General features: G+C 45.9%; 1 protein-coding gene across 4 annotated transcripts; it reads right to left on the bottom strand.

Annotated features, from left to right (window-relative positions):
- Nucleotides 1–4,978: 4,978 nt before the first annotated feature.
- Nucleotides 4,979–18,507, bottom strand: SMNDC1 (survival motor neuron domain containing 1). 4 transcript variants are annotated; one of them, XM_040435529.1, is made up of 7 exons: nucleotides 18,449–18,507; nucleotides 14,946–15,065; nucleotides 13,741–13,883; nucleotides 10,347–10,508; nucleotides 9,603–9,762; nucleotides 9,092–9,100; nucleotides 4,979–7,164 (listed from the first exon to the last, which is right to left on the bottom strand). In XM_040435529.1, exons 2-7 carry the CDS (start codon nucleotides 15,063–15,065, stop codon nucleotides 7,027–7,029), a joined length of 732 nt encoding a protein of 243 aa, XP_040291463.1. In that variant the 5' UTR covers nucleotides 18,449–18,507; the 3' UTR covers nucleotides 4,979–7,026. The 4 variants fall into 4 exon arrangements, with proteins under 4 accessions (XP_040291463.1, XP_040291464.1, XP_040291465.1 ...); XM_040435530.1 differs by having other exon boundaries at nucleotides 9,609–9,762; XM_040435531.1 differs by lacking the exon at nucleotides 9,092–9,100.
- Nucleotides 18,508–26,750: the final 8,243 nt, after the last annotated feature.

Genomic DNA, 26,750 nt, shown 5'->3' with positions numbered 1-26,750 from the left:
TACACCCCCATATCCTAAGGGAATTAAGTAATGTCATAGCCAGACCCTTATTTCGGATATTTGCGGACTCTATACTAACAGGGAATGTCCCACAGGATTGGCGCATGGCAAATGTGGTGCCAATATTCAAAAAGGGTCCAAAAACAGCCCGGAAACTATAGGCCGGTAAGTTTAACATCTGTTGTGGGTAAACTGTTTGAAGGTTTTCTGAGAGATGCCATCTTAGAGCATCTCAACGGAAATAAGCAAATAACGCCATATCAGCATGGCTTCATGAGGGATCGGTCATGCCAAACTAATTTAACCAGTTTCTATGAGGAGGTAAGTTCTAGACTTGACAGCGGCGAATCAATGGATGTCGTGTATCTGGACTTCTCCAAAGCATTTGACACTGTACCTCATAAAAGGTTAGTATATAAAATGAGAATGCTCGGACTGGGAGAAAACGTTTGTAAGTGGGTAAGTAACTGGCTCAATGATAGAAAACAGAGGGTGGTGATTAACGGTACACACTCAGATTGGATCACTGTCACTAGTGGAGTACCTCAGGGGTCAGTATTATGGGGTCACTGTCACTAGTGGGGTACCTCAGTGGTCAGTATTATGGGGTCACTGTCACTAGTGGGGTACCTCAGGGGTCAGTATTGGGCCCTATTCTCTTCAATATATTTATTAATGATCTTGTAGAAGGCTTGCACAGTAAAGTATCAATTTTCGCAGATGACACTAAACTGTGTAAAGTAATTAACACTGAAGAGGACAGTATACTGTATATATATATATACTACAGAGGACAGTATACTGTATATATACTACAGAGGACAGTATACTGCTACAGAGGGATCTGGATAGATTGGAGGCTTGGGCAGATAAGTGGCAGATGAGGTTTAACACTGAGAAATGTAAAGTTATGCACATGGGAAGGAATAATGCAAGTCACCCGTACATACTAAATGGTAAAACACTCGGTAACACTGACATGGAAAAGGATCTAGGAATTTTAATAAACAGCAAACTAAGCAGTAAAAACCAGTGTCAGGCAGCTGCTGCCAAGGCCAATAAGATAATGGGTTGCATCAGAAGGGGCATAGATGGCGGTGATGAGAACATATTCCTACTACTTTACAAATCACTAGTCAGACCACACATGGAGTACTGTGTACAGTTCTGGGCTCCTGTGAACAAGGCAGACATAGCAGAGCTGGAGAGGGTCCAGAGGAGGGCTACTAAAGTAATAACTGGAATGGGGTAACTACAGGACCCTGAAAGATCAAAATTAGGGTTATTCACTTTAGAAAAAAGACGACTGAGGGGAGATCTAATTACTATGTATAAATATATCAGGGGTCAGTACAGAGATCTCTCCCATCATCTATTTATCCCCAGGACTGTGACTGTGACGAGGGGACATCCTCTGCGTCTGGAGGAAAGAAGGTTTGTACACAAACATAGAAGAGGATTCTTTACGGTAAGAGCAGTGAGACTATGGAAGTCTCTGCCTGAGGAGGTGGTGATGGTGAGTACAATACAGGAATTCAGGAGGGGCCTGGATGTATTTCTGGAGCGTAATAATATTACAGGCTATAGCTACTAGAGAGGGGTCGTTGGTCCAGGGAGTTATTCTGATGCCTGATTGGAGTCGGGAAGGAATTATTTTCCCCTAAAGTGAGGAAAATTGGCTTCTACCTCACAGGGTTTTTTTTGCCTTCCTCTGGATCAACTTGCAGGATAACAGGCCGAACTGGATGGACGGAGGGCTTTTTTCGGCCTTATGTACTATGGTAATATGACGACAATGTGATTCAGATCTGCACCCACTTCTGCCTCCTCTAAACCTTCTCACCGACCTCTACTGGCACATACTCATCCTGGGAGCAGCCGGCCTCGATCCCTGCAATCCCCAGTACAGGAGACATGGTGGGAGCAGCAACGGCACAAGGCACCGGGTCTATGGATTAAAGCTCTGCTTATCTGGGCAGATGTTCCTCAAGCTCGCTAGGATTTTAGAGGGATTGTATCTCACAAGACAGCCATGGAATAGAAGCTTCTATAGAGGATCCTCTTCATCTGTATAGAACTCCTGTTGACCTCAATAAACCAGAGATCTCACCCCCCCCCCCCCCTAATGATAGCAATAGGTAGGGGAGCAGCGATTCGAGCCAGCACTGTGGAGATTGTACAGGAAGGTTCCCTTTCCAGCAGTCCTTGGCTAACGAGTTTTATCAGACGTGTGGGACTGACGGGTGTGGGTGCCGACCAGTCGTCTATTATCAGGAGAAAGATCCTGTGTGTGTATGGCAGCATAAGAAGCCCTATGGCTCCATATTAGAGACCTATATGTCGCAGGGTGGTGCGACTGTCAGCTACACGATTCTTGTCTAAAAGCGATGCTCTGTGGAAACATGGCAAGATATTGCCAGAACCGAACGCTGATTTTTTTTCTCTCTCACACTGTTTGTTGTTTTACAGGTTTCCTATTGTTAATACGGTAAAGGTGCCGCCATATTCACCAAGTGCTCTCAGCTTTGTCTGGCTGTACGCAGGTCAAATGTAACCGCACATAATACAACAGGTCCATGAATCGTGAGGGTTCGGCCACACGGTCACGGCTCCCGATATAGTTTTAAATCAAAGTTAGGAGTGAATTCAAAAAAGAGAAGTGGTATCTGTCCTTTACACATTTGCAAGTGCCCAGAAGTTTGTGTGTTTTTTTTCATGCATTTTTTTTGGGTGGCGATTTTAGTCACACAAATCTGAGATCTCAAAAGACAGGGAATGCGCATCCCCCGCCGTGCACCGGCTCTCCCCAGCGAGGAGCGAATGATTGCTTGATTAAAAAGTAAAAAATATTTCTATTAAAATACATAAACAAAAAAAAATAAACATCATGGGCATCGCTGAATGCGAAAAATAGCCATACAATAAAATATTTATCCCATATGGCAAATGAAAAAAAAAAAAAAAAAAAATCCTCACACAGCTCAGTACACAAAAATAAAAAGTTATGGGTGTCTTAAGAAAATTTTTTTTCCCAAAGATTTTTTTTTCAGTACAAAACTGCAACAAAAACTATACGTCAGTGGTATTGTTGTAATTGACCCAGAGAATGAAACAGGCACCTCATAGGTAAAAAGTACATCCAGAAAACTGTGCCAGAACTTTGTATAATTACACCCCCATTTGGAATTTCTCCCCCCCCCCAACTACATTGTAAGTGACTGTAAATGGTGCAATTAGTACAACTTGTCCCTCAAAAAACAAGCCCTCATACAGCTATTTAAATGGGGGGTGGGGGGAATTATGGCTCTTTTGTAAAAAAAATTCTAATATGAAAATTATAAGAAGAAAAATGACCCGATCCTGCAGGAGATAGAGAAGTCTATGGGATAAAACATGAAAAAAAATGCCAGACACAGAACATGCTGCAATTTGACATTTATCAAATCGGACAAGTCTTGTCCTCAGTGTGAAAATGTCGCACGACGTGCCGACCGTGGCGTTTTCTGCAACATTTAGGAGCCACGCCACTTTTCAATGTGGTTAAGGCTACTTTCACACTAGCGTTGGGAGTGGATCCGTCTGCATTATTACTTAGAAAATTTTCTAAGTGTGAAAGTAGCCTGAACGGATCCCGTCCAGACTTTACATTGAAAGTCAATGGGGAACGGATCCGTTTGAAGATTGAGCCATATGGTGTCATCTTCAAGCGGATCCGCTCCCATTGACTTCCATTATAAGTCTGGACGGATCCGCTCGCCTCCGCACGGCCAGGCGGACACCCGAACGCTGCAAGCAGCGTTCAGGTGTCCGCTCGCTGAGCGGAGGCTGAACGCCGCCAGACGGACGCATTCTCAGTGGATCCGCCTCCACTGAGAATGCATTGGGGCCGGACGGCTGCGTTCAGGACCGCTCGTGAGCCCCTTCAAACGGAGCTCACGAGCGGACACCTGAACGCAGGTGTGAAAGTAGCCTTAGGTTTAAGGCTGAGAAGTGAGATTAGACCTGGATTATGGCATTTTATTATCTGCGACACTTAGAAATGTCACATCCCACGCCGGGCAGCCCCCCTGGTGCATTTTATAAGACTAAGTCATGCCACAAAATGCAGTTGCACCAAATACAAGAAAACTGTGCAGCATTTTCACATATTTGGTGCAACCACACAATGCAAAAAGTGTTTGACAAGCCTTATAAGCAAATGAGCACATATGGGGACTCCTGGTGGGTTTGCTGCAGTGTGCGATTATACAATCTATGGCCCCAAGTCAGTAGGTGAAGCTTCTCACCTACTAGATCTGCCCCGGTCGCCTGTAAGTGCCGTTATTGTAAAAGTAGAAGCATCTAGGGGTAAGGAGAGCCTATCCATAACTGGTAGACCACACAAACCCATAGAGCCGGCTGCTACGCCTACTGTACTTTCTATTACAATACTCCCAGTGACATCAGCACAAGAACAGAAGCTTCATGGAAGGAGTTTGCACGGTGCAGCCGACCATCCTCAATGCCACACGTCTGCTGGCGTGGTGTAAAGCACGTCGTCTCTGACGTGGAGAATCATCCCTGTGCGGTAGTTGGATAGTGAACATATCGGGGTTTGGTTGATGACCGGAGAACTCTACCTCCCAGAACGTATAGCGCCTGCCGTAACATGTGGAGGAGGAGAAGTAATAATGCTCGGGGCCCCTTATGTCCACCGAAGGGCAATGTCATTTTTTACACAATTGTTGCTGCCGACTTTGTGGGAACAGTTTGGGGAAGGCGCCTTCCTGTTTCATCACAGCTGCGCCCCCTCCTCTCTGTCTATTTACTGTTTTACACTAGATGGATTTGGTTTTCTTGGGGTGAGGGGGGTCGGAGGAGTTTTGAACATTTGCAGCAGTCCTGCAGGCCAGGAAAGGTGAGGAAGGAGTCTCCATCTCCTAATAACACAGCAGCGTCTTTTTCAGGTTTTGGGCCCGGACGTTACTTAAAGATCTTCTTTTAAAACATTTTATTTTGGTAAAAAGATACATACAAAACCAAAATTCACACTGGTTATACAAAATAAGTCACCATCCAGCACATAATAATGGTTTACCTGTGAAATGAGCGGTCGCTGGAGATGTGCCTCGCTAGCGCCCCCTTCCTGTCACGTGTCCATACATAGGGTATGGGAGGGCTAGACGATACTTCACTTGTTGTAAAAGAGGGAGATCATATCCTCGATCCTGGCAGCATACGGCTGTGGTGAGGAAACGTAGGCGGTATACTTGGTGTGAGGGGGACAAAAAAACAAGACAAAAAAAACAAAAAAAGCTTCCAGATGGGCGATTAACAACCACGGATGATGAATTTGCAGTGTTCTGGTTCTCACATTATTGTGCGGCCAAGCAGCGGACACGCTGAACATATCGGAAACTGTACAAGGTTACAGAGGTACAAATGTCCTATTTACACAGGGGCAGCGAGAAGTCCACTGACCTGGAAGGGTGGAAACATAGCACAATCCACTACATATATACATAAGACATATCTACAGGACACGTGGGGCCACCCAACCCACCGCTGAGGAGACCATTACCGTTTACATATCATGCCTTCGCATCAGGAACTGAGGTCAAGTCATTTTCATTTGCTTCTCCTAAACTTACTGCATGCCCTATACTCCAGTTGCATCCAGAGCAGCATGCACAATTCCAGCTGCTTTTGCATGAACACAGAAACTTGCCTGTCGAGCTGCATGCTCTGCAGCTACTGAACCAGCAAGAGGTGACGTCCTGCAGCTAAGATGTGAGAGCAGCTCTGGATGTGACTGGAGAATAACGTGCTATAACTTAAATAGGACCTTTCATCAATTTTTACTCACCAAAATCACTACCTCACGCAGCAGCCTAAGATTAGGAGATGTTACTGCGCCTTTTTTTTTACTGAATCCGCTCCTCTGTTGTGGTTCAGTTTTGGCGCCCCGTAAGCTAATCAATAGCATCGGTATAGGGAGGAGACGGCCGCTTTTCTCAGAGGTCCACTGCAACGGGACAGCTCACAGCCGGGACAGCTCCTACTCCCTGTACGGATGCCCTATAGATTAGTATACAGGGGGCAAAATGGAGGGCACAGCGCACAATGGAGGAGTGGATCAGTGAAAAATATTTGAAAAAAGCACAATGACATCTCCTATTCTTGGGCTACTGCGTGAGGTAGTTATTTTAGGAAGTAAAAACTGATGAAAGGTCCTCTTTAAGATCAGTTCAAGATACATTATATATGCAGATTTACACTCTGCATTACTGCTTGCTGTCAGTGAACGCGAACATTCTGGCTTATATCCAAACCTTTTCCATTACTGATTTGTTGTGGATTTCCCCCTATGCATTGCAGAGGGTGAAATCCTCAGAGAAAAATCAATGGCTTTTCGCCCAACATAATAAGTATGCTAGATTTCGCAAAAAAAATAAACCAAAACAAACCTTTCCACCACGTGTGGACCCCAACTAACTCATGTTACAGCAAACTATCTAGATGAGATTTGTGCTCTTGATCAGAGGACTGGGTATAATTGTAATATCCAGTCTGCTGTGGTACGTGTTGTTCACTGACAGCAAGCAGGGATCTTTAAAGTGGAAAGAACCTGAACCTTATAGTCTATTAGAAAGTTTCCTTTAACGAGGATTCATCTCTATTAATGTGTAAGTCACCGGCCATTCAGTGAGGGACGTTGCACCAAAATCTGCTGTAAAACACTGATTTTCGCAGATTTCACAGCAGTTGCTTATGTCGTCACGTTCCTTAAATCCACCACGGATTCTGATTACATCTAGGTGTACACTGGCACGGCTTCTCAGTCAAGTACACAGGCGGCATCCGTCTCATACACTTCTCTATGTAGCCCCTTAGAGATCGCCTGGTTCTACATGGAGGACTTGAGGCCTTCGGGACGAATAATGAACACGGAGTCGTGCTATTCCTCATACGACAACAAATAATTTAGTTTTAGAAAAATAGAACAATAAAAATGAAGAAGATGCTGGCCTAAGGGTCTCCGGCGCATTACTGTGGCATCAGATGCCGAACGTTGTATTTGGAAGTGTCTTGATACTGTGTCATTGGTTTGTCCGCGATGCCGCACGTGCCGACACCAACCTTGCCGGTGACGCTTTCCGGTGAGGCAAAAATGCTTCTCTTCACCTAGAATAAAGCAGAAAACAAAGAGGACATTGAAGTCAGTCTTTAGGCAGCCTCAAGGACATTATAACCTCCGTCCTTCATACCGAACCCCACCAACTTAGCTTAAAGTGGACCTTTCACGGGTCCGGACCTTATAGCAGAGGAGAGCGTCACAGCCAAGGAGGTGGTCAGCTTTTTGTTTTTCCCTGGCTGTGACGCTCTCCGCTGCGAATGGCCGTTTCCTCCTCCCTGTACTGATGGTATGGACTTACATACCAGGCGGAAAACCAATACGGGGGGGGGGGGGGGGGGGGGGGGGGGCACAGCGGGCGACTAGAGCAGCCCTGTAACATGCCCTTCACAACCCGCTAGTTATACGATAATGTCCGGACTCGTGAAAGGTCCTCTTTAATCATCATCATCTGAGAATGGATCAGGAACAGAAGTGCGACTTCTTTATTTTTTCTTTTATATCAATGTGATTTTGATAAATATGGAAACATTTCTTGCCTTTTTTTTAACCCCTTACGGACCACCGTTAACTATATACGTCCAGGTGGTCGGGATATATCTCTGCACAGATGTTGATTGTACAGAAGGCCTGGTCTCTGATAGGCGGCAGTACCCTTTGGCTTCCTTCACACATAACTTTGGTTTGACTGCCAGACATGTGACATGCTTTTCTGTGGAGCTCTTGCGGCTCCCCCCCCCCCAATAATGTTTTAATACATGCTTTTTGTAGCATTTTCTATTTTCAAGCAATGCATTTTGCCTTTTTAGTAAAGAAATTAACACCCAAAGTCCTGTTTTCTACAGCACTTTAAATTCAGTATTAATGCACATGGCAGATTTCTCAGCAGTGTATGGAGTACTGACACTGCATTGTAGCGATGGGGCCGCAGCGAACGGTGCACGGCAGGGGCACACATCGCTGCTCCAGCCAGAGCCCCCTGAGCTTGGTTAAAGGTTGGCACTGCACATGGGAACCATGTAACAATGGGCTATACCAGGGTTAGCTGAGCAGAGCGGGCTCCTGCCTGTGCCCGCTCCACTCAGCTTTTGGCTGGAATTGCACTCTTTTTCCAATTCCATAAATTTTTTCCAGCTTCCCAGTACACTGTATGGTGCAATTATAAAGTACAACGTGTCCCTCAAAAACAAGACCTCATTCGGCTAGAACCGCTAGGTAAACTGAACAGTAAAAAAAGTTATGGCTCCCGGAAAGCAGGAAGGAAAAAACAAACATGAAACCTGTTTATGGTGCTAAGAGTTTAAAGGGAACCTGTCACCGGGATTTTGTGCATAGAGCTGAGGACATTGGTTGCTAGATCGCCGCTAGCGCATCCGCAATACCCAGTCCCCATAGCTCTGTGTGCTTTTATTGTGTAAAAAAAACATTGATACATATGCGAATTAACCCGAGAGGAGTCCTGTCCCTGAGACGAGTCCAGCACCGCCCCACATCGTCCGAATCTCCTCCTTGCTCCCAGACGTCAGAAAGCTAGAGCGCCGTAATCTCGCCATGCACGTGCTAGCGCATGCGCAGTTCGTTCCCTGAGGCTGATGCCAGCACAGGGAAGGAACACCGACGACACTACGAATGCGCTAGATCACGCATCGCGATATCATGGCGCTCCGGCTTTCCGACGTCGGGAAGCAAGGAGGAGATTGAGGATGCGGGGCGGTGCTGGACTCGTCTCACGTACAGGACACATCTCAGGGTAATTTGCATACGGATCAAATAGATTTTTTTACACAATAAAAAGCACACAGAGCTATGGGGACTGGGTATTGCGGATGTACTAGCGGCCATCTAGCAACCAATGTCCTCAGCTCTATACACAAAAGCCCGGTGACAGGTTCCCTTTAAAAGCGATGGACCCTAAATGTGAAGGACACTACAAAAACTGCATCATTATACTGTGTTCCATAATTTCCTCAGACTTACAGCTGATATCTGAGGGTCAAAAAAATGCAAAAGTGAGAATCCACTCTTCTAGCTCTGCTTACTCTTGCTGTCAGCAGCAAACAATGGAATGTAATCCATAAGCAAAGCACAAATGGTCAGTGCACACGCTGAGGGATTCACACCTACACTGCCAGGACGTCCTGTACACAGCTATTACTGTACATACGGGCTGGAAAAAGAACCCGTATCATCGCTTAGGGCACAGTGTTCCAATAAAAAGTAGCTGCTCTACAAACAGATGGCTATGCCACACAGCCGATATGATAAAGAAAGGGGTGCCATATTAGTAGATGTTCTGGACTATTGAAAGTAAATAGTAATGAAAGTCTTTGATTTTTATTGGCCACCTCCCTACTAAAACCAAGTGCTTGGATCATGTCTGGGAAAGTTAGGTTCCGTGCGAGTTGACACCACACTTTCCCAGGCATCTGAATGTCAATTCTGCCTTTAAAGTAGTGTTAGTTAGAATCAATGCGTTACAGATCAGTACCTTTACCTGGCCTTTCTTGTTCTTAGAATACGCCTTGTTATTGAAATTCTGCCATTTATCTTTCTGATCCTCACGTTCCTGCTCCAATTCCTTTATCCTTTGTGCTTTTTTCAAAGCTTTCTTCTTTTTATATTCTCTCTGCTGGGCGATCATTTCTTTCCTTGAGGGAGAGGAAGAAGAAAGTAGGGTCAGAGGATCGAGGGCCCCCAGGAATTCTCACACATGGAGATACAAGACAACACTGAAGGGGTCCGGGATGTGGAGAGGTATCCTAACATATAGATGTAATAGATGGGGTCAGGGGCATGGAGTCGTATCCTCACATATGGAGAGGTATCCTAACATATAGATGTAATAGATGGGGTCAGGGGCATGGAGTCGTATCCTCACATATGGAGGGGTCAGAGAAGTGGAGAGGTATCCTAACATATAGATGTAATAGATGGGGTCAGGGGCATGGAGTCGTATCCTCACATATGGAGGGGTCAGAGATGTGGAGAGGTATCCTAACATATAGATGTAATAGATGGGGTCAGGGGCATGGAGTCGTATCCTCACATATGGAGAGGTATCCCAACATATAGATGGGGTCAGGGGCATGGAGTCGTATCCTCATATATGGAGGGGTCAGAGATGTGGAGAGGTATCCTAACATAATGATGTAATAGACACGGCTGATGGGGTCAGGGGCATGGAGTCGTATCCTCATATATGGAGGGGTCAGGGATGTGGACAGGTACCCACTTGGACATAGGGAGGCTGCCGCTGTCTTCCTTCGCTTTCCTGCCCTCCTCCAATTGTTTCAGGTTTAGCAGAGAGGTCACTTCTGCATTTCCATAACCAAGGAAAGTAATGGCCGCTGTCCCGTTCTCTTCGTCTATCTCCTCAATCTCGGCCTCGTACCACCTGTAAAGAGATCATGGCTGTAAGCTTGTGAGTAATGGTTTGGATCACAGAGTGATGCTAACATCATACAGTGCAATCAGTCTGCTGGTGCATTAGGCCAACATACTGCTAGCACATCAGTCTTAGACATTACAATCTGCAGAGGAACACGGCTGCTAACATTGGTACAAATCCGCAGCATAGCCTCTGTTCCCAATCTGTTTCAGATTTCACGCGTTTTAATGCACAAACCCAAGTGGATTTGATAATCTTTTCTACATGAACACATGACCACCTTGTGCCCCCCAGAAGGTTCTGTTCACATCACATCCAGGGGCTTCATAAAGCAAAGTAGAAAGGAAACACTTAAAGGGGTATTACCATCTTAGACAATGGGGGCATATCCTAGCGATATGCCCCCATTGTCTGATAGGTGCAGGTCCCACCACTGGGACCCGCACCTATATCGAGAACGGAGCGGGGAGCGCTGTGGGTGGAGGACCCCAGATTTCCCGGGGTCCGTCCACCACCAAGCGCTATTCCCCACCTTTCCCATAGAAGTGAAGGAGAGCGCACTGCGCATGCGCGGCCCATGCTCCCATTCATTTCTATGGGGCAGACGGCAATAGCCGAGCCAGTGCTCGGCTATTTTCGGCGGCCCCACAGAAATGAATGGAGGGCGGCTGCGCATGCTCAGAGTGCTCTCCTTCGCTTTCGGGGCTCAGTTCTCAATATAGTTGCGGGTCCCAACACTGCATCCCCATCCATCAGCTAATTGAAGAGGCCACTGTGCTCACTGGATCTCTTGTGAGCGCTGCGTTCTCTTCACAGCTTACCAAACAGCACCGTACATCATATAGCGCCTGTGCTTGGTATGCACCTCAGCCCCATTCACCTAAATGGCACCTAGGTCACGTGACCGATGTACAGTGACATCACTGGCCTAGAAAGAAGCTTAAGTGCTCTTCGAGCAGCTGATCAGCAGGGGTCCCAGGAGTCAGACCCCCTGCCGATCTGATAATGATGACCTATCCTGATGATAGTAAGTACACTGCTCAAAAAAATAAAGGGAACACTTAAACAACACAATGTAACTCCAAGTCAATCACACTTCTGTGAAATCAAACTGTCCACTTAGGAAGCAACACTGAGTGACAATCAATTTCACATGCTGTTGAGCAAATGGGATAGACAACAGGTGGAAATTATAGGCAATTAGCAAGACACCCCCAATAAAGGAGTGGTTCTGCAGGTGGTGATCACAGACCACTTCTCAGTTCCTATGCTTCCTGGCTGATGTCTTGGTCACTTTTGAATGCTGGGGGTGCTTTCACTCTAGTGGTAGCATGAGACGGAGTCTACAACCCACACAAGTGGCTCAGGTAGTGCAGCTTATCCAGGATGGCACATCAATGCGAGCTGTGGCAAGAAGGTTTGCTGTGTCTGTCAGCGTAGTGTCCAGAGCATGGAGGCGCTACCAGGAGACAGGCCAGTACATCAGGAGACGTGGAGGAGGCCGTAGGAGGGCAACAACCCAGCAGCAGGACCGCTACCTCCGCCTTTGTGCAAGGAGGAACAGGAGGAGCACTGCCAGAGCCCTGCAAAATGACCTCCAGCAGGCCACAAATGTGCATGTGTCTGCTCAAACGGTTAGAAACAGATACCATGAGGGTGATATGAGGGCCCGACGTCCACAGGTGGGGGTTGTGCTTACAGCCCAACACCGTGCAGGACGTTTGGCATTTGCCAGAGAACACCAAGATTTGCAAATTCGCCACTGGCGCCCTGTGCTCTTCACAGATGAAAGCAGGTTCACACTGAGCACATGTGACAGACGTGACAGAGTCTTGAGACGGCGTGGAGAATGTTCTGCTGCCTGCAACATCCTCCAGCATGACCGGTTTGGCATTGGGTCAGTAATGGTGTGGGGTGGCATTTCTTTGGAGGGCCGCACAGCCCTCCATGTGCTCGCCAGAGGTAGCCTGACTGCCATTAGGTACCGAGATGAGATCCTCAGACCCCTTGTGAGACCATATGCTGGTGCTGTTGGCCCTGGGTTCCTCCTAATGCAAGACAATGCTAGACCTCATGTGGCTGGAGTGTGTCAGCAGTTCCTGGAAGACTAAGGTATTGATGCTATGGACTGGCCCGCCCGTTCCCCAGACCTGAATCCAATTGAGCACATCTGGGACATCATGTCTCGCTCTATCCACCAACGTCACGTTGCACCACAGACTGTCCAGGAGTTGGCAGATGCTTTAGTCCAGGTCTGGGAGGAGATCCCTCAGGAGACCGTCCGCCACCTCATCAGGAGCATGCACAGGCGTTGTAGGGAGGTCATACAGGCACGTGGAGGCCACACACACTACTGAGCCTCATTTTGACTTGTTTTAAGGACATTACATCAAAGTTGGATCAGCCTGTTGTGTGTTTTTCCACTTTAATTTTGAGTGTGACTCCAAATCCAGACCTCCATGGGTTGAAAAATTTGATTTCCATTTTTTAATTTTTGTGTGATTTTGTTGTCAGCACATTCAACTATGTAAAGAACAAAGTATTTCAGAAGAATATTTAATTAATTCAGATCTAGGATGTGTTATTTTTGTGTTCCCTTTATTTTTTTGAGCAGTGTATATAAGAATATATACTGGGCAGTATACAGGAAGAACTTTCCCATATAAAAAAATGGTATATAAATGTAGAATTTCCAGGCAGAAGCCAAAAAGACACACACAGCATCCGACATCTCAGTGCATGCATACATTGAGCGCGCACACGGTGCATGGTGTGAACAGAGCCTAAAGGTATATAACAGCGATGGCCAACCTGAGGCTCTCCAGATGTTGCAAAACTACAACTCCCATCATGCCCGGACAGTCTACAGCTATCAACAGGACATGGTGGGAGTTGTAGTTTTACAACAGCTGGAGAGCCGCAGGTTGGCCATGCCTAGTATATAACATTATGAAAATAATAACCAGAATGGGAAAACCTCCATAATAATGCAAAGTTTATACTACACTTTATAAAAGTTTAGACCCCCTTATACCCGTTTCTGGTCTGAATACACTTTGCAGCAGCAGAGCAGCCATCTTTGTGGAGGACGAACAGCGACACCAGCTCTGGGATAAACCCTGAAAACCTTGCACATCTGCAGCCTGCACATGTCACACAGTCCCTGGGTCCGTCCCCTCTTACCAGCTCACTGAATTGCCTCATAGTAAACCTAAACAATGTCTTGTTTACCACTTACTGTCCGTCCTCGGTCCATACAGACATACATCTGTCCCCAACCTTCCAGGAAAGGGTGCCACTGGTTGATGTGAGATCGTCTGCATTTTCCGGGGCTTCTGATGGTTGGGACGAAAGGAGATCTTTAGTCAATTCGATGACTTCCTAAAAAAGAAGAACAAAGGCGATGTGTGCACGTCCGCAGATTCACATAGAAATGCACACAACAAGAGAAACCTACAAGATTACAGCATAACGCCTGGACCACTGTACAATGCAGGTGAGGTGACCGCCACAAGGGAGAGGGCTTGGCTGCAAAATGCGCTTACACATGAGGCTCTGGCCGTTCATCAGCATCCTTCGCGCAATGTTTAGGGTGCAGTCAGTTTACAGTTTGGATACCTGTGGGGTGGACATACGCAGCACCTAAACCATTTACAGCATATACGCCTAACCTGCGTCCTTCTAGAAGATTCAATGGAGGACGCTGCTGGCTGCAGTCGCCTCAAAACCCAGAAATAAGACATCTCTCGTTTGCTATAGCCTTATTCTCAACCCACATTCCCAGAAACAGTGGTTCGGACTATTCTAACCCCCAGCAGTTAACGTCAGGGGAAGCTCTGTGGACTCTGTCTAACTGCTGAAGGGGAACAGTAGTATTACGTGGTGCCTTGAGTCCACACGTGGTGCTCTTTGTGGACTTTCTGTGCTCTGGAGGAGTCATGAGTGGGAAGTAGTCATACAAAACACAGGCTGTCCAGATGGAGCAACCCATAATGTGTATGGGGAGATCCCTACACTCCCCGGACGGATCATGTCGGGGTAGACAATGGTCAGGCATGTTGAATTTCAGAGCCTGATTCTTTTGTTCTGCTGGGAGATAAAAGCTTCCTCCCTCTGCTGAACCAAGTGTATCAACAGATGTTGAAGGTGTATAAGAACCTCAAGACTGCCCTGCCGCTCCTCGGGGAACCTCAAGACTGCCCTGCCGCTCCTCGGGGAACCTCAAGACTGCCCTGCCGCTCCTCGGGGAACCTCAAGACTGCCCTGCCGCTCCTCGGGGAACCTCAAGACTGCACTGCCGCTCCTCAAAGCCATGGCCCTTGGGCTGTAAATCCCTGATCTTCAACACACCCATGGTTCACGATGGACTTGTCAGTACAGGAGTAAGCCCCACTATATGTACACAACCCCTTTCTTCCAGTTTGCTTTGATTGAGCATCTCACCTGTAAATCCTTTTTCAGCTTCAGTAAATCCTCATTTTCTCCATTGGCAGATAATGCCGTCTCCACCTGCAGCAATTGGGCTTTGTAGCCTGCAAGCTGCTTTGCCAGTTCTTCTGCCATCTGCAAAAAATAAAAAAAAATCAGGAGTCAGACACGAGGATCGGGCAGTGCAATGCAGAGCTCCCCACCCAGTGGTTCTCCAGGTGTTGGGAAACTACCACACCCTGCCTGCCCAGACAGCCGAAGCCTTTTTCTTTCTTTTAATATTTCCGACATGTACAACTGACACGAGGAAAAATGAGACTTGGACCGAGTCTAGATGCTCGACACTTCAAGAGGCCTAACGTCACTTTAAGGCCTTTCACACAAGCGATGCAGAACAAAAACCTGACCCCCCCCCCCCCCCCCCCGTGCTGATGTAATCAGTTTTTCACTTGGATAAAGAAAAACTGAACAACACAGAGCATCTCCTAGCAACCATCAGTGAAAAATGCATCGCATCCGGATGCCTTCCGTGTTTTTCACTGATCGCTGGTAGGAGAGGCTCTAGAAACTAATTTTTAGCCAAGCAGTGTCCGCAGAATACAGATGACACATGGAGGGAAAAAACGGACAAGGACCAAACCAGGATGGATCGCAGACAAATCACTGACAATCTTGTCTCAGATGTGTGAATGAGGCCATACATGGAAGTATTTTTAAAGGGGTTTTCCACCTTTTGGACACTGATCACCTATCCAAAGTAGTCACAGATTGGTGTGTGCTGTACAATGGGGGTGCCGGCTGTCAAGTCCACACCGATCTGTGACTAAAAGGTGGAAAACCCCTTTAAAAAATAAAGCTCTTCTAATGGGAGGAGGAGCAAAGACTAAAACTGAGGGGTAGATATGGGGGGAGCAGAGACTAATACTGAGGGGTAGATATGGGGGAGCAGAGACTAATACTGAGGGGTAGATATGGGGGAAGCAGAGACTAATACTGAGGGGTAGATATGGGGGGGGGAGGGCAGAGACTAATACTGAGGGGTAGATATGGGGGGGGGGGGAGTAGAGACTAATACTGAGGGGTAGATATGGGGGGAGCAGAGACTAATACTGAGGGGTAGATATGGGGGAGCAGAGACTAATACTGAGGGGTAGATATGGGGGGAGCAGAGACTAATACTGAGGGGTAGATATGGGGGGGGGGAGGGCAGAGACTAATACTGAGGGGTAGATATGGGGGGAGCAGAGACATACTGAGGGGTAGATATGGGGGGGGGAGGGCAGAGACTAATACTGAGGGGTAGATATGGGGGGGCAGAGACTAATACTGAGGGGTAGATATGGGGGGGCAGAGACTAATACTGAGGGGTAGATATGGGGGGGGCAGAGACTAATACTGAGGGGTAGATATGGGGGGGGAGCAGAGACTAATACTGAGGGGTAGAAATGGGGGGGAGTAGAGACTAATACTGAGGGGTAGATATAGGGGAGCAGAGACTAATACTGAGGGGTAGAAAGGGGGGGGAGCAGAGACTAATACTGAGGGGTAGATATAGGGGAGCAGAGACTAATACTGAGGGGTAGAAATGGGGGGGAGCAGAGACTAATACTGAGGGGTAGATATGGGGGGGGCAGAGACTAATACTGAGGGGTAGATATGGGGGGGGCAGAGACTAATACTGAGGGGTAGATATGGGGGGGGGGGAGCAGAGACTAATACTGAGGGGTAGATATGGGGGAAGCAGAGACTAATACTGAGGGGTAGATATGGGGGAAGCAGAGACTAATACTGAGGGGTAGATATGGGGGGGGGAGGGCAGAGACTAATACTGAGGGGTAGATATGGGGGGGGAGTAGAGACTAATACTGAGGGGTAGATATGGGGGGAGCAGAGACTAATACTGAGGGGTAGATATGGGGGAGCAGAGACTAATACTGAGGGGTAGATATGGGGGGAGCAGAGACTAATACTGAGGGGTAGATATGGGGGGGGGGGAGGGCAGAGACTAATACTGAGGGGTAGATATGGGGGGAGCAGAGACATACTGAGGGGTAGATATGGGGGGGGGAGGGCAGAGACTAATACTGAGGGGTAGATATGGGGGGGCAGAGACTAATACTGAGGGGTAGATATGGGGGGGCAGAGACTAATACTGAGGGGTAGATATGGGGGGGGCAGAGACTAATACTGAGGGGTAGATATGGGGGGGGAGCAGAGACTAATACTGAGGGGTAGAAATGGGGGGGAGTAGAGACTAATACTGAGGGGTAGATATAGGGGAGCAGAGACTAATACTGAGGGGTAGAAATGGGGGGGAGCAGAGACTAATACTGAGGGGTAGATATAGGGGAGCAGAGACTAATACTGAGGGGTAGAAATGGGGGGGAGCAGAGACTAATACTGAGGGGTAGATATGGGGGGGGCAGAGACTAATACTGAGGGGTAGATATGGGGGGGGGCAGAGACTAATACTGAGGGGTAGATATGGGGGGGGGGGAGCAGAGACTAATACTGAGGGGTAGATATGGGGGAAGCAGAGACTAATACTGAGGGGTAGATATGGGGGGGCAGAGACTAATACTGAGGGGTAGATATGGGGGAAGCAGAGACTAATACTGAGGGGTAGATATGGGGGAAGCAGAGACTAATACTGAGGGGTAGATATGGGGGAGCAGAGACTAATACTGAGGGGTAGATATGGGGGGAGCAGAGACTAATACTGAGGGGTAGATATGGGGGGGGGAGCAGAGACTAATACTGAGGGGTAGATATGGGGGGGCAGAGACTAATACTGAGGGGTAGATATGGGGGAAGCAGAGACTAATACTGAGGGGTAGATATGGGGGAAGCAGAGACTAATACTGAGGGGTAGATATGGGGGAGCAGAGACTAATACTGAGGGGTAGATATGGGGGGAGCAGAGACTAATACTGAGGGGTAGATATGGGGGGGGGAGGGCAGAGACTAATACTGAGGGGTAGATATGGGGGGGCAGAGACTAATACTGAGGGGTAGATATGGGGGGGGGGCAGAGACTAAAACTGAGGGGTAGATATGGGGGGGGGCAGAGACTAATACTGAGGGGTAGATATGGGGGGGGCAGAGACTAATACTGAGGGGTAGATATGGGGGGGGAGCAGAGACTAATACTGAGGGGTAGAAATGGGGGGGAGCAGAGACTATAACTGAGGGGTAGATATGGGGGGGGGGGCCAGAGACTAATACTGAGGGGTAGATATAGGGGGCTGTGGACATAAGGGGGTGATATTATACATATTCCGGGGCAGTTGGGCAGTAGGGAGTCGGTATTCGCTGCTTCTACTGGAGGATTATAATGGCGGCCCTCAGGCCTACACCGAGCGCGGCGGACGGAAGCAGGGCAGGGCCGCCTCCTCGGCGTCCGGTAGACCCAGGGCCGCTGCTCCGAGCCCGGCACCTCTGCCTGTGGCCCTCACTCTTTTCTTTAGCGGCTCCCAATAAAAAAATCCCCGAGATATCCAGGCCCGCGCCTCACTCACCGTCTCCGCTCCTTTCGCCGCAGCTTCTTCTCGCGAGACTACGTGATCTCGCGAGAACCCGGGACGTGAAGTCCCGGCTTGTGAGTCACGTGGTGTGGTTGATGCTCGTTGTCATGGTGATGGAATGAGGCCTCAGCAGGCGCCGCGGCTCTTTCTGTGGTAGAGGCCGGGGCCGCACACTGAGCCTTGTGCCCGAGGAGAGTCCTGAGGGAACGCCGCCGCCGCCGCCCACAGTCACTGGCCTCAGTCATGGTGCTGGAATGAGGCAGGTTTATCACCAATTCTCCATGAAAAGTGCCTCCTCTGTAACTGTAGGCATTTCTGGAAACTCCCAGGCACCGCCCCCACTGTGCTGACCCTGCCCCCGATGTGCTGACTCCGCCCCAGCGGTTCCTGGGAGTGAGAAGGACTGCAAGCGGAGCAGATCTACCTCTATCCTGGGGTCTGTAGGGATGGAGGATACGGTCTGGGGACTGTATTCAGGGGAAGTCTGCCCTGGGGTCTTTATTAACTCTTAGAGGACCTTGCAATTTTACATTTTTGCATCTTTCACTCCCCGACATTCTAGTGCCATAACTTTTTTATATTTCTATTCACATTGCTGTATGAGGGCTTATTTTTTGCAGGAAAAGTTATACTTTCTAATGCCACCATTAATTATGACATACAATGTAGTGGGAATCAGTAAAAAAATTCCAAAGTGGGGGGAATAGGGAAAAAAATGCAATTACTCCACCGTTTTACAGGTCTTGTTCCCACAGCGTTTTGTTTGCTGCCCTTTATTCTCTGGGTCAGTACGATTACAACGATACCCCATATGTGTAGGTTTTGTAGGTCTAAATTGTGTAAAAATAAATTTAAACTTGTAAAAAAAACATAATTTAGTCTTACCGGTAAATTGTACAAATAGGGCTGAATCCTCCCTGAAGGGGCGAGTGGCTTCTAGATATCGTATTACCTCCCGACAAACGTCCATAGTAGGAAAAAGCCGTTCTTTCACATTCCTTGGGTCAGTACAAAAAGAGGGTAGAACAATTTCCTGGTGACGATGAAAGGTAGAGACGACCTTTGGCATAAAATCCGGGTCCAATTTCACCTTCTGGACTTGGCCATTTTTTGCAAATCTGACCAGTGTCACTTTAAGTGCTGATAACTTTTAAAACAATTTGACTTAATAAGGCCATTCTGAGATTGTTTTTTCGTCACGTATTGTACTTCATGACACTGGTAAAATTAAGTAAAAAAAAATCATTTTTATTTATAAAAAAAATACCAAATTTACTAAAAATTTGTAAAAAATTGCAAATTTCCAAGTTTCAATTTCTCTACTTCTATAATACGAAGTAATACCTCAAAAAATAGTTATTACTTTACATTCCCCATATGTCTACTTCATGTTTGGATCATTTGGGGAATGATATTTTATTTTTGGGGGATGTTACAAGGCTTAGAAGTTTAGAAGCAAATCTTGAAATTTTTCAGAAATTTTCAAAAACCCACTTTTTAGGGACCAGTTCAGGTCTGAAGTCACTTTGCGAGGCTTACATAATAGAAACCACCCAAAAATGACCCCATTCTATAAACTACACCCCTCAAGGTATTCAAAACTTGTTTTACAAACCTTGTTAACCCTTTAGGTGTTCCACAAGAATTAATGGAAAATAGAGATACAATTTCAAAATTTCCCTTTTTTGGCAGATTTTCCATTTTAATAATTTTTTTCCAGTTACAAAGCAAGGGTTAACAGCCAAACCAAACTCGATATTTATGGCCCTGATTCTGTAGTTTACAGAAACACCCCATATGTGGTCGTAAACCGCTGTACGGGCACACGGCAGGGCGCAGAAGGAAAGGAATGCCATACGGTTTTTAGAAGGCAGATTTTGCTGGACTGGTTTATTTACACCATGTCCCATTTGAAGCCCCCCTGATGCACCCCTAGAGTAGAAACTCCGAAAAAGTGACCCCATTTTAGAAACGACACCCCTCAAGGTATTCAAAACTGATTTTACAAACGTCGTTAACCCTTTAGGTGTTCCAGAACAATTAATGGAAAATAGAGATACAATTTCAAAATTTCACTTTTTTGGCAGATTTTCCATTTTAATATTTTTTTTACTTTTACAAAGCAAGGGTTAACAGCCAAACAAAACTCAATATTTATGGCCCTGATTCTGTAGTTTACAGAAACACCCCATATGTGGTCGTAAACTGCTGTACGGGCACACGGCAGGGCGCAGAAGGAGAGGAATGCCATACGGTTTTTGGAATGCAGATTTTGCTGGACAGTTTTTTTTGACACCATGTCCCATTTGAAGCCCCCTGATGCACCCCTAGAGTAGAAACTCCAAAAAAGTGGCCCCATTTTAGAAACTACGGGATAGGGTGGCAGTTTTGTTGGTACTAGTTTAGGGTACATATGATTTTTGGCTGCTCTATATTACACTTTTTGTGAGGCAAGATAACAAGAAATAGCTGTTTTGGCACCGTTTTTATTTTTTGTTATTTACAACATTCATCTGACAGGTTATTTCATGTGATATTTTTATAGACTAGGTTGTCACGGATGCGGTGATACCTAATATCTATACTTTTTTATTTATTTATGTAAGTTTTACACAATGATTTCATTTTTGAAGCCAAAAAAAATCATGTTTTAGTGTTTCCATAGTCTGAGAGCCATAATTTTTTCAGTTTTTGGCGATTACCTTGGGTAGGGTATGATTTTTGCGGGATGAGATGACAGTTTGATTGGCACTATTTTGGGGTGCGTATGACTTTTTGATCGCTTGCTATTACACTTTTTGTGATGTAAGGTGACAAAAAATGGTTTATTTAGCACAGTTTTTATTTAAAAAAAATTATAGTGTTTATATGAGGGGTTAGGTCATGTGATATTTTTATAGAGCCGGTCGATACGGACACGGCGATACCTAATATGTTTACTTTTTATTTATTTATGTATGTTTTACACAATAATATCATTTTTGAAACAAAAAAAGAAAAATCATGTTTTAGTGTCTCCATATTCTGAGCCATAGTTTTTTTATTTTTTGGGCGATTGTCTCAGGTAGGGGCTCATTTTTTGCGGGATGAGGTGGCGGTTAGATTGGTACTATTTTGTCTGGCAAACGCCTTTTTGATCGCTTGCTGTTGTACTTTTTGTGATGTAAGGTGACCAAAAAATGGTTTATTTAGCACAGTTTTAATTTTTTATTTTTTACGGTGTTCATCTGAGGGGTTAGGTCATGTGATATGTTTATAGAGCCGGTCGATACGGACGCGGCGATACCTAATATGTATACTTTTTTTTTTTCCTATCTTTTACCAATTTTTTTTAACTTTATTTGGGGAAAATGACGGTTTTGTTTATTTTTACTTGAAACTTAAATTTTTTTTGGGGGAAAACGTCATTTAAAAAAAAAAATATTCACTTTCTTTTTTTGTTTTCCACTTTGGGACTTGAACTTTTGGGGGGTCTAATCCTTTACAATGCATTCCAATACTTCTGTATTGGAATGCATTGGCTGTATGAGTAATACTGTGTGTATTACTCATACAGCTTCCGGCCTGTGAGATCCAGGGGGCTGGATCTCACAGGCTCTTCACCGGAAGGCAGCGTGATTTCATGCCATCGGGTCCCCCCCACAGCCCCATTGGGACCCGATGGCACCAGCACCGCTGCCGCCGCACCAGGTAAAATCCGCAAACCGCAGGTCTGAATTGACCTGCGGTTTGCGGCGATCGCTGACACAGGGGGGTCATGGGACCCCCCCTTCCCCCGTGCATTTAGCCGAGGTGCCTGCTCAATGATTTGAGTAGGCACCTTGTTCCGGATCCTTGAGATAGCACGAGTAAAGGTTTTTATCCAATTGTGCTCTGCAAGAGGAAACTCAAGAAACCAACTCAAGGCCGATATTTGAACTTTTATCGTACAGTACCATCAAAACCTTCTTGCAGAAACTCTAGAATGTCCTGTATGGAAGGTGAGTCCCAATCCTTCTGCAAGCACAGATACCAGGAACAAAGTTTTTTCCATATCTTCACATAGAAGGCTGAAGTGACTCTCTTGTGGCTCTGAAGCATAGTGGATATCACTTTTTCCGACAAGCCTCTGGATCTCAGCATCTGCTTTTCAGAATCCAGGCTTTCAGTTTCAATGTGTGCACTTGCGGATGGTATAGAGGCCCTTGAGACAATAGGTCTTTTTCTGGGGAAAGAAAAAACGGTACCTCCAATGCTAAGTTTTCTAGAACTGGAAACCAGAGCAGTTTTTTCTGATCTCAGTTTTTTTTTTAAGACCAACCCAATCATAGTAAACGGGGGAAGGGCATAAGCCAGATCCATGTCCCATTTTTGAGACAAGGCATCCACTGCCAGTGGTCTGTCCCACGGGTTTAGTGAGAAAAAAACAGGGAAGATGGGAATTCTTCCGTGTTGCAAAAAGATCCACTTGCGGCTTCCCCCATCTTCTGCAAAGTAGATGAAAAGTTTCCTTCTTGACAAAATGAAACAAGCAGCAGGGGGCACAGCTATGAATATAATAAAGGAGTGCAGGCCTTGGTATCAAAAAGGAACATAAACTAAACCAAGTAAAGAAATACCACAACTAGATCGCACCTCCAAAAATAAAACATGATTTATTGAAACGTACTCATTAAAAACATCAATTCATGGAACATTCCCCACTAGTGGGTAAAATCATGTGCAAAAATACATCCAGTACCACCATTGAACAGTCAATGTATAAGATTGGAACAGCAAATGCCTAACATCTATTAAATAGTATACTTATCAGAAACACAGTGGTGGCACATAGGAAATAGAGACCCACAGGAGGGACAGAAAACCCTCACGCGTATCGCCAGAGCATATACTAGCTTCCTCAGAGGTCCATGTGGATGGGCATTAACGTCTCAACATTATATACCCTATTGGATCAATCAATTATCAATTGTAGCCGTGGTCAAATACATAAAACAATAAAAGGGAGGGAATAGGGAGGACGCATGTAGGTATTACCTGGATTCTTCCTGGTGCATGGTCCGAGTGTGAGTGAAGGCGCCGGTGAAAACCGGCGTGTTGGACAAACGCGCATGCGCAAGATGGCGCCCGGGCGGAAGTCGGCGCCGCGATGCGTTCCAAAGAGCGGAAACACATCACGGCCTCGCCAACGCCACAGAGCGCCGAACCGCACAAGTGCATCCCCCAATAGATCGCCGAAACCAAGGAAAGTAATGTTAGTTCCGGTGTGGAGATAAGACATAACAATGTAAGACGAATGCCAATTAGGAGCCCACAATTCCACTATATTAACATGGAGTGTAAGTAGAGAATTCATAAGATCGCAATGATGTCAAAACATGATTCAATGTTCACAGAACTTGCGGAGGATGAACGTGGACCTGATGGACTTGCTGAGAGAAAATGAGAGTGGCATAGTCTTACAAGAAGTCCGGAAATTAACGAATCACACCATTAGGGGTAGAAACATGGCTGCGACAGAGTTCAATATTATCCGACAACTACAACAAAACAAATCCTTTGTAATTAAGGAAGCGGACAAAGATCCCACAATAACGTTCAAGCCCGGGCGCCATCTTGCGCATGCACGTTTGTCCAACACGCCGGTTTTCACCGGCGCCTTCACTCACACTCGGACCATGCACCAGGGAGAATCCAGGTAATACCTACGTGCGTCCTCCCTATTCCCTCCCTTTTATTGTTTTATGTATTTGACCACGGCTACAATTGATAATTGATTGATCCAATAGGGTATATAATGTTGAAACGTTCATGCCCATCCACATGGACCTCTGAGGAAGCTAGTATATGCTCTGGCGATACGCGCGAGGGTTTTCTGTCCCTCCTGTGGGTCTCTATTTCCTATGTGCCACCACTGTGTTTCTGATAAGTATACTATTTAATAGATTTTAGGCATTTGCTGTTACAATCTTATACATTGACTGTTCAATGGTGGTACTGGATGTATTTTTGCACATGATTTTACCCACTAGTGGGGAATGTTCCATGAATTGATGTTTTTAATGAGTATGTTTCAATAAATCATGTTTTATTTTTGGAGGTGCGATCTAGTTGTGGTATTTCTTTACTTGGTTTAGTTTAAGTTTCCTTCTTGAGACACCACTCCCCTGGTTGTATGGAGTGTCTGCTTAAAAAGTCTGCGGTAAACTTTTGTTCCCCTTTCAGGTGGACTGCTGATATTGACAGAACATTTTTTCTGTTACAGTGTTGTCCGAGAGAACTCAAACATGATAACCTTGTAGTAGATCTTCTGATTTTAGGCTAGTTTAACACTAGCGGCAGGGGAGTCCGGCAGGCTGTTCCCGCGTGTAAACAGCCTGTCGGATCCGTCCTGCCGCTAATTCACGTGTGCCCCCGGACTGCCTCTCCATCCCCATTGACTATAATGAGGGCGGTGTTCCGGCGGCAGAGCATGGCGAGAGGCAGCCGAACTAAAAGTACTGCATGTCGTAGTTTTAGTCCGGCTGCCTCTCGCCGTGTGCTGCCATGCTGCCGCCGGAACTAGTCAATCGGGATGGAGCGGCAGTCCGGGAGCACACGTGACCTAGCGGCAGGACGGATCCGACAGGCTGTTTACCCGCCGGAACAGCCTGCCGGACTCCCCTGCCGCTTATATGAAAGTACCCTTAGAGAGGTCTCCAAGACTGCTTTTAACTCCCGGAAATTTGATGATTTCTGGGAGAGAGTGTGATCCTAGTGGCCCTGGAAGTAAGTGTCTTGTATCTGGGCGCCCCAGCCTGACTTGCTGGCATCTGTTGTCACTATAATCTGAGGTTCTGAAGTCCAAGGAATTCCCAACAAAAGATTCTCTGGATCTCTCCACCATGAAAGACTCCGGATTACAGAGTCTGGGATGCGGAGCTTTTAATCTAAAGTCTTCAGATCCCAGTTCAAGCAAGTCAGGAATGTCTTCTGCAGGGGTCTTGAGTGGAACTGACTCCAGGGGACCATGGAATTGCAATATGTCATTAATCCCAGGATTTTCATGGTCGATCTTATGAACCAGACCTTCTTCTTCTGGAATAAGGAGATTTCCTGGCACATTTTTACTTGTTTTTCTATTGGAAGGAATGAAAGTTGTTTCTCTGACTCCAAAAGTGTACCTAAGAAAATCTTCCTTGTTTCTGGAACTAGGTTTGATTTTTCTAGGTTAATGATCCACCCTAAGCGAGAGGCTGGACAGGGTGTATTCCAGCTGTTTTTTAGCATTGCGGCCGATGGAGCTGTCAATAGGAAATCGTCCAGATAAGGTATTATTCTTATACTTTCTTTCTCAACGAGAACATCACCTCTGCCACTATTTTTTAAAATATCCTTGGAGCCGAGGAAAGGCCGAAGGGAAGACACTGAAACTGGAAATGTAGTATGGATGAGTTTTTTTGAACTGCAAATCTGAGATATTTTTGATGGTCTGGGAAAATTGGCGCATGATAATAGGCATCATTGATGCACCTGGATCGATCAAACGAGTCGCGGTTTTTATCGATTCCATTTTGAACCACTGATATTTTACCCACTGAATCAGTGTCTTGAGATTCAGAATGGTCCGAGATGTTCCATTCACAAATGGGAATTTGGTATCTGATATTACTGTAGGGGAAAGCTTGGGATCTAGTGATCACCAGTCAGTGTGGTTTACTATAAGTACAGTGACTGAGTCACACCACACAAAAACAAAAGTTTTAGATTTTAGAAAAACGGACTTTTCTAAAATTAGATTAGTGGTATACGAGTCCCTATCAGATTGGAACAGTTTCAATGGAGTTCAGGAGAAATGGGACTACTTAAAAGTGGCACTATTGAAGGCAACAGATAATTGCATTAGGCTTGTCAGTAAAAGCAAAAAAAGGAAGAGACCACTGTGGTACTCAGCAGAAGTGGCCAAAATCATTAAAAACAAAAAGATAGCATTTAGTAATTATAAAAAATAAAAAAAACGAGGATGACAGGCAAATTTATAAGATTAGGCAGAGAGAGGCCAAACAAGTTATAAGAGCTTCTAAAGCACAGGCAGAAGAGAAATTAGCTCAGTCAGGGAAAAAAGGCGATAAGACATTCTTCAGATACATAAATGGAAAAAGGAAACTAAAACAAGGAATTACCAAATTATAAACAAAAGAAGGAAGGTATATGGAAGAAGATAAAGAACTAGCTGACTGCCTCAATGAATACTTCTGTTCAGTTTTTACAAAGGAAAATGAAGGAAAAGGACCTCAGTTAGGAAGGAAGACTAATGAATCTTTTGATGGATGTGTCT

Source organism: Bufo bufo, chromosome 6 (assembly GCF_905171765.1).
Source record: "Bufo bufo chromosome 6, aBufBuf1.1, whole genome shotgun sequence".
NCBI classification, from domain to species: Eukaryota; Metazoa; Chordata; class Amphibia; order Anura; family Bufonidae; genus Bufo; species Bufo bufo.
The sequence above is the reverse complement of the archived record's forward strand: the minus strand, read 5'-3'. Positions and strand labels throughout refer to the sequence as shown.

What these genes read in the sequence shown, in the direction of transcription:
- SMNDC1 (XM_040435529.1), bottom strand. Translation starts at nt 15,065, where the DNA reads ATGGCAGAAGAACTGGCAAAGCAGCTTGCAGGCTACAAAGCCCAATTG. An exon ending in AGCTGAAAAAGGATTTACAG is followed by an intron (nt 13,884 to 14,945) that starts GTGAGATGCTCA and finishes CTTCTTTTTTAG; the next exon opens with GAAGTCATCGAATTGACTAA. An exon ending in GTATGGACCGAGGACGGACA is followed by an intron (nt 10,509 to 13,740) that starts GTAAGTGGTAAA and finishes ATCTCTTTACAG; the next exon opens with GTGGTACGAGGCCGAGATTG.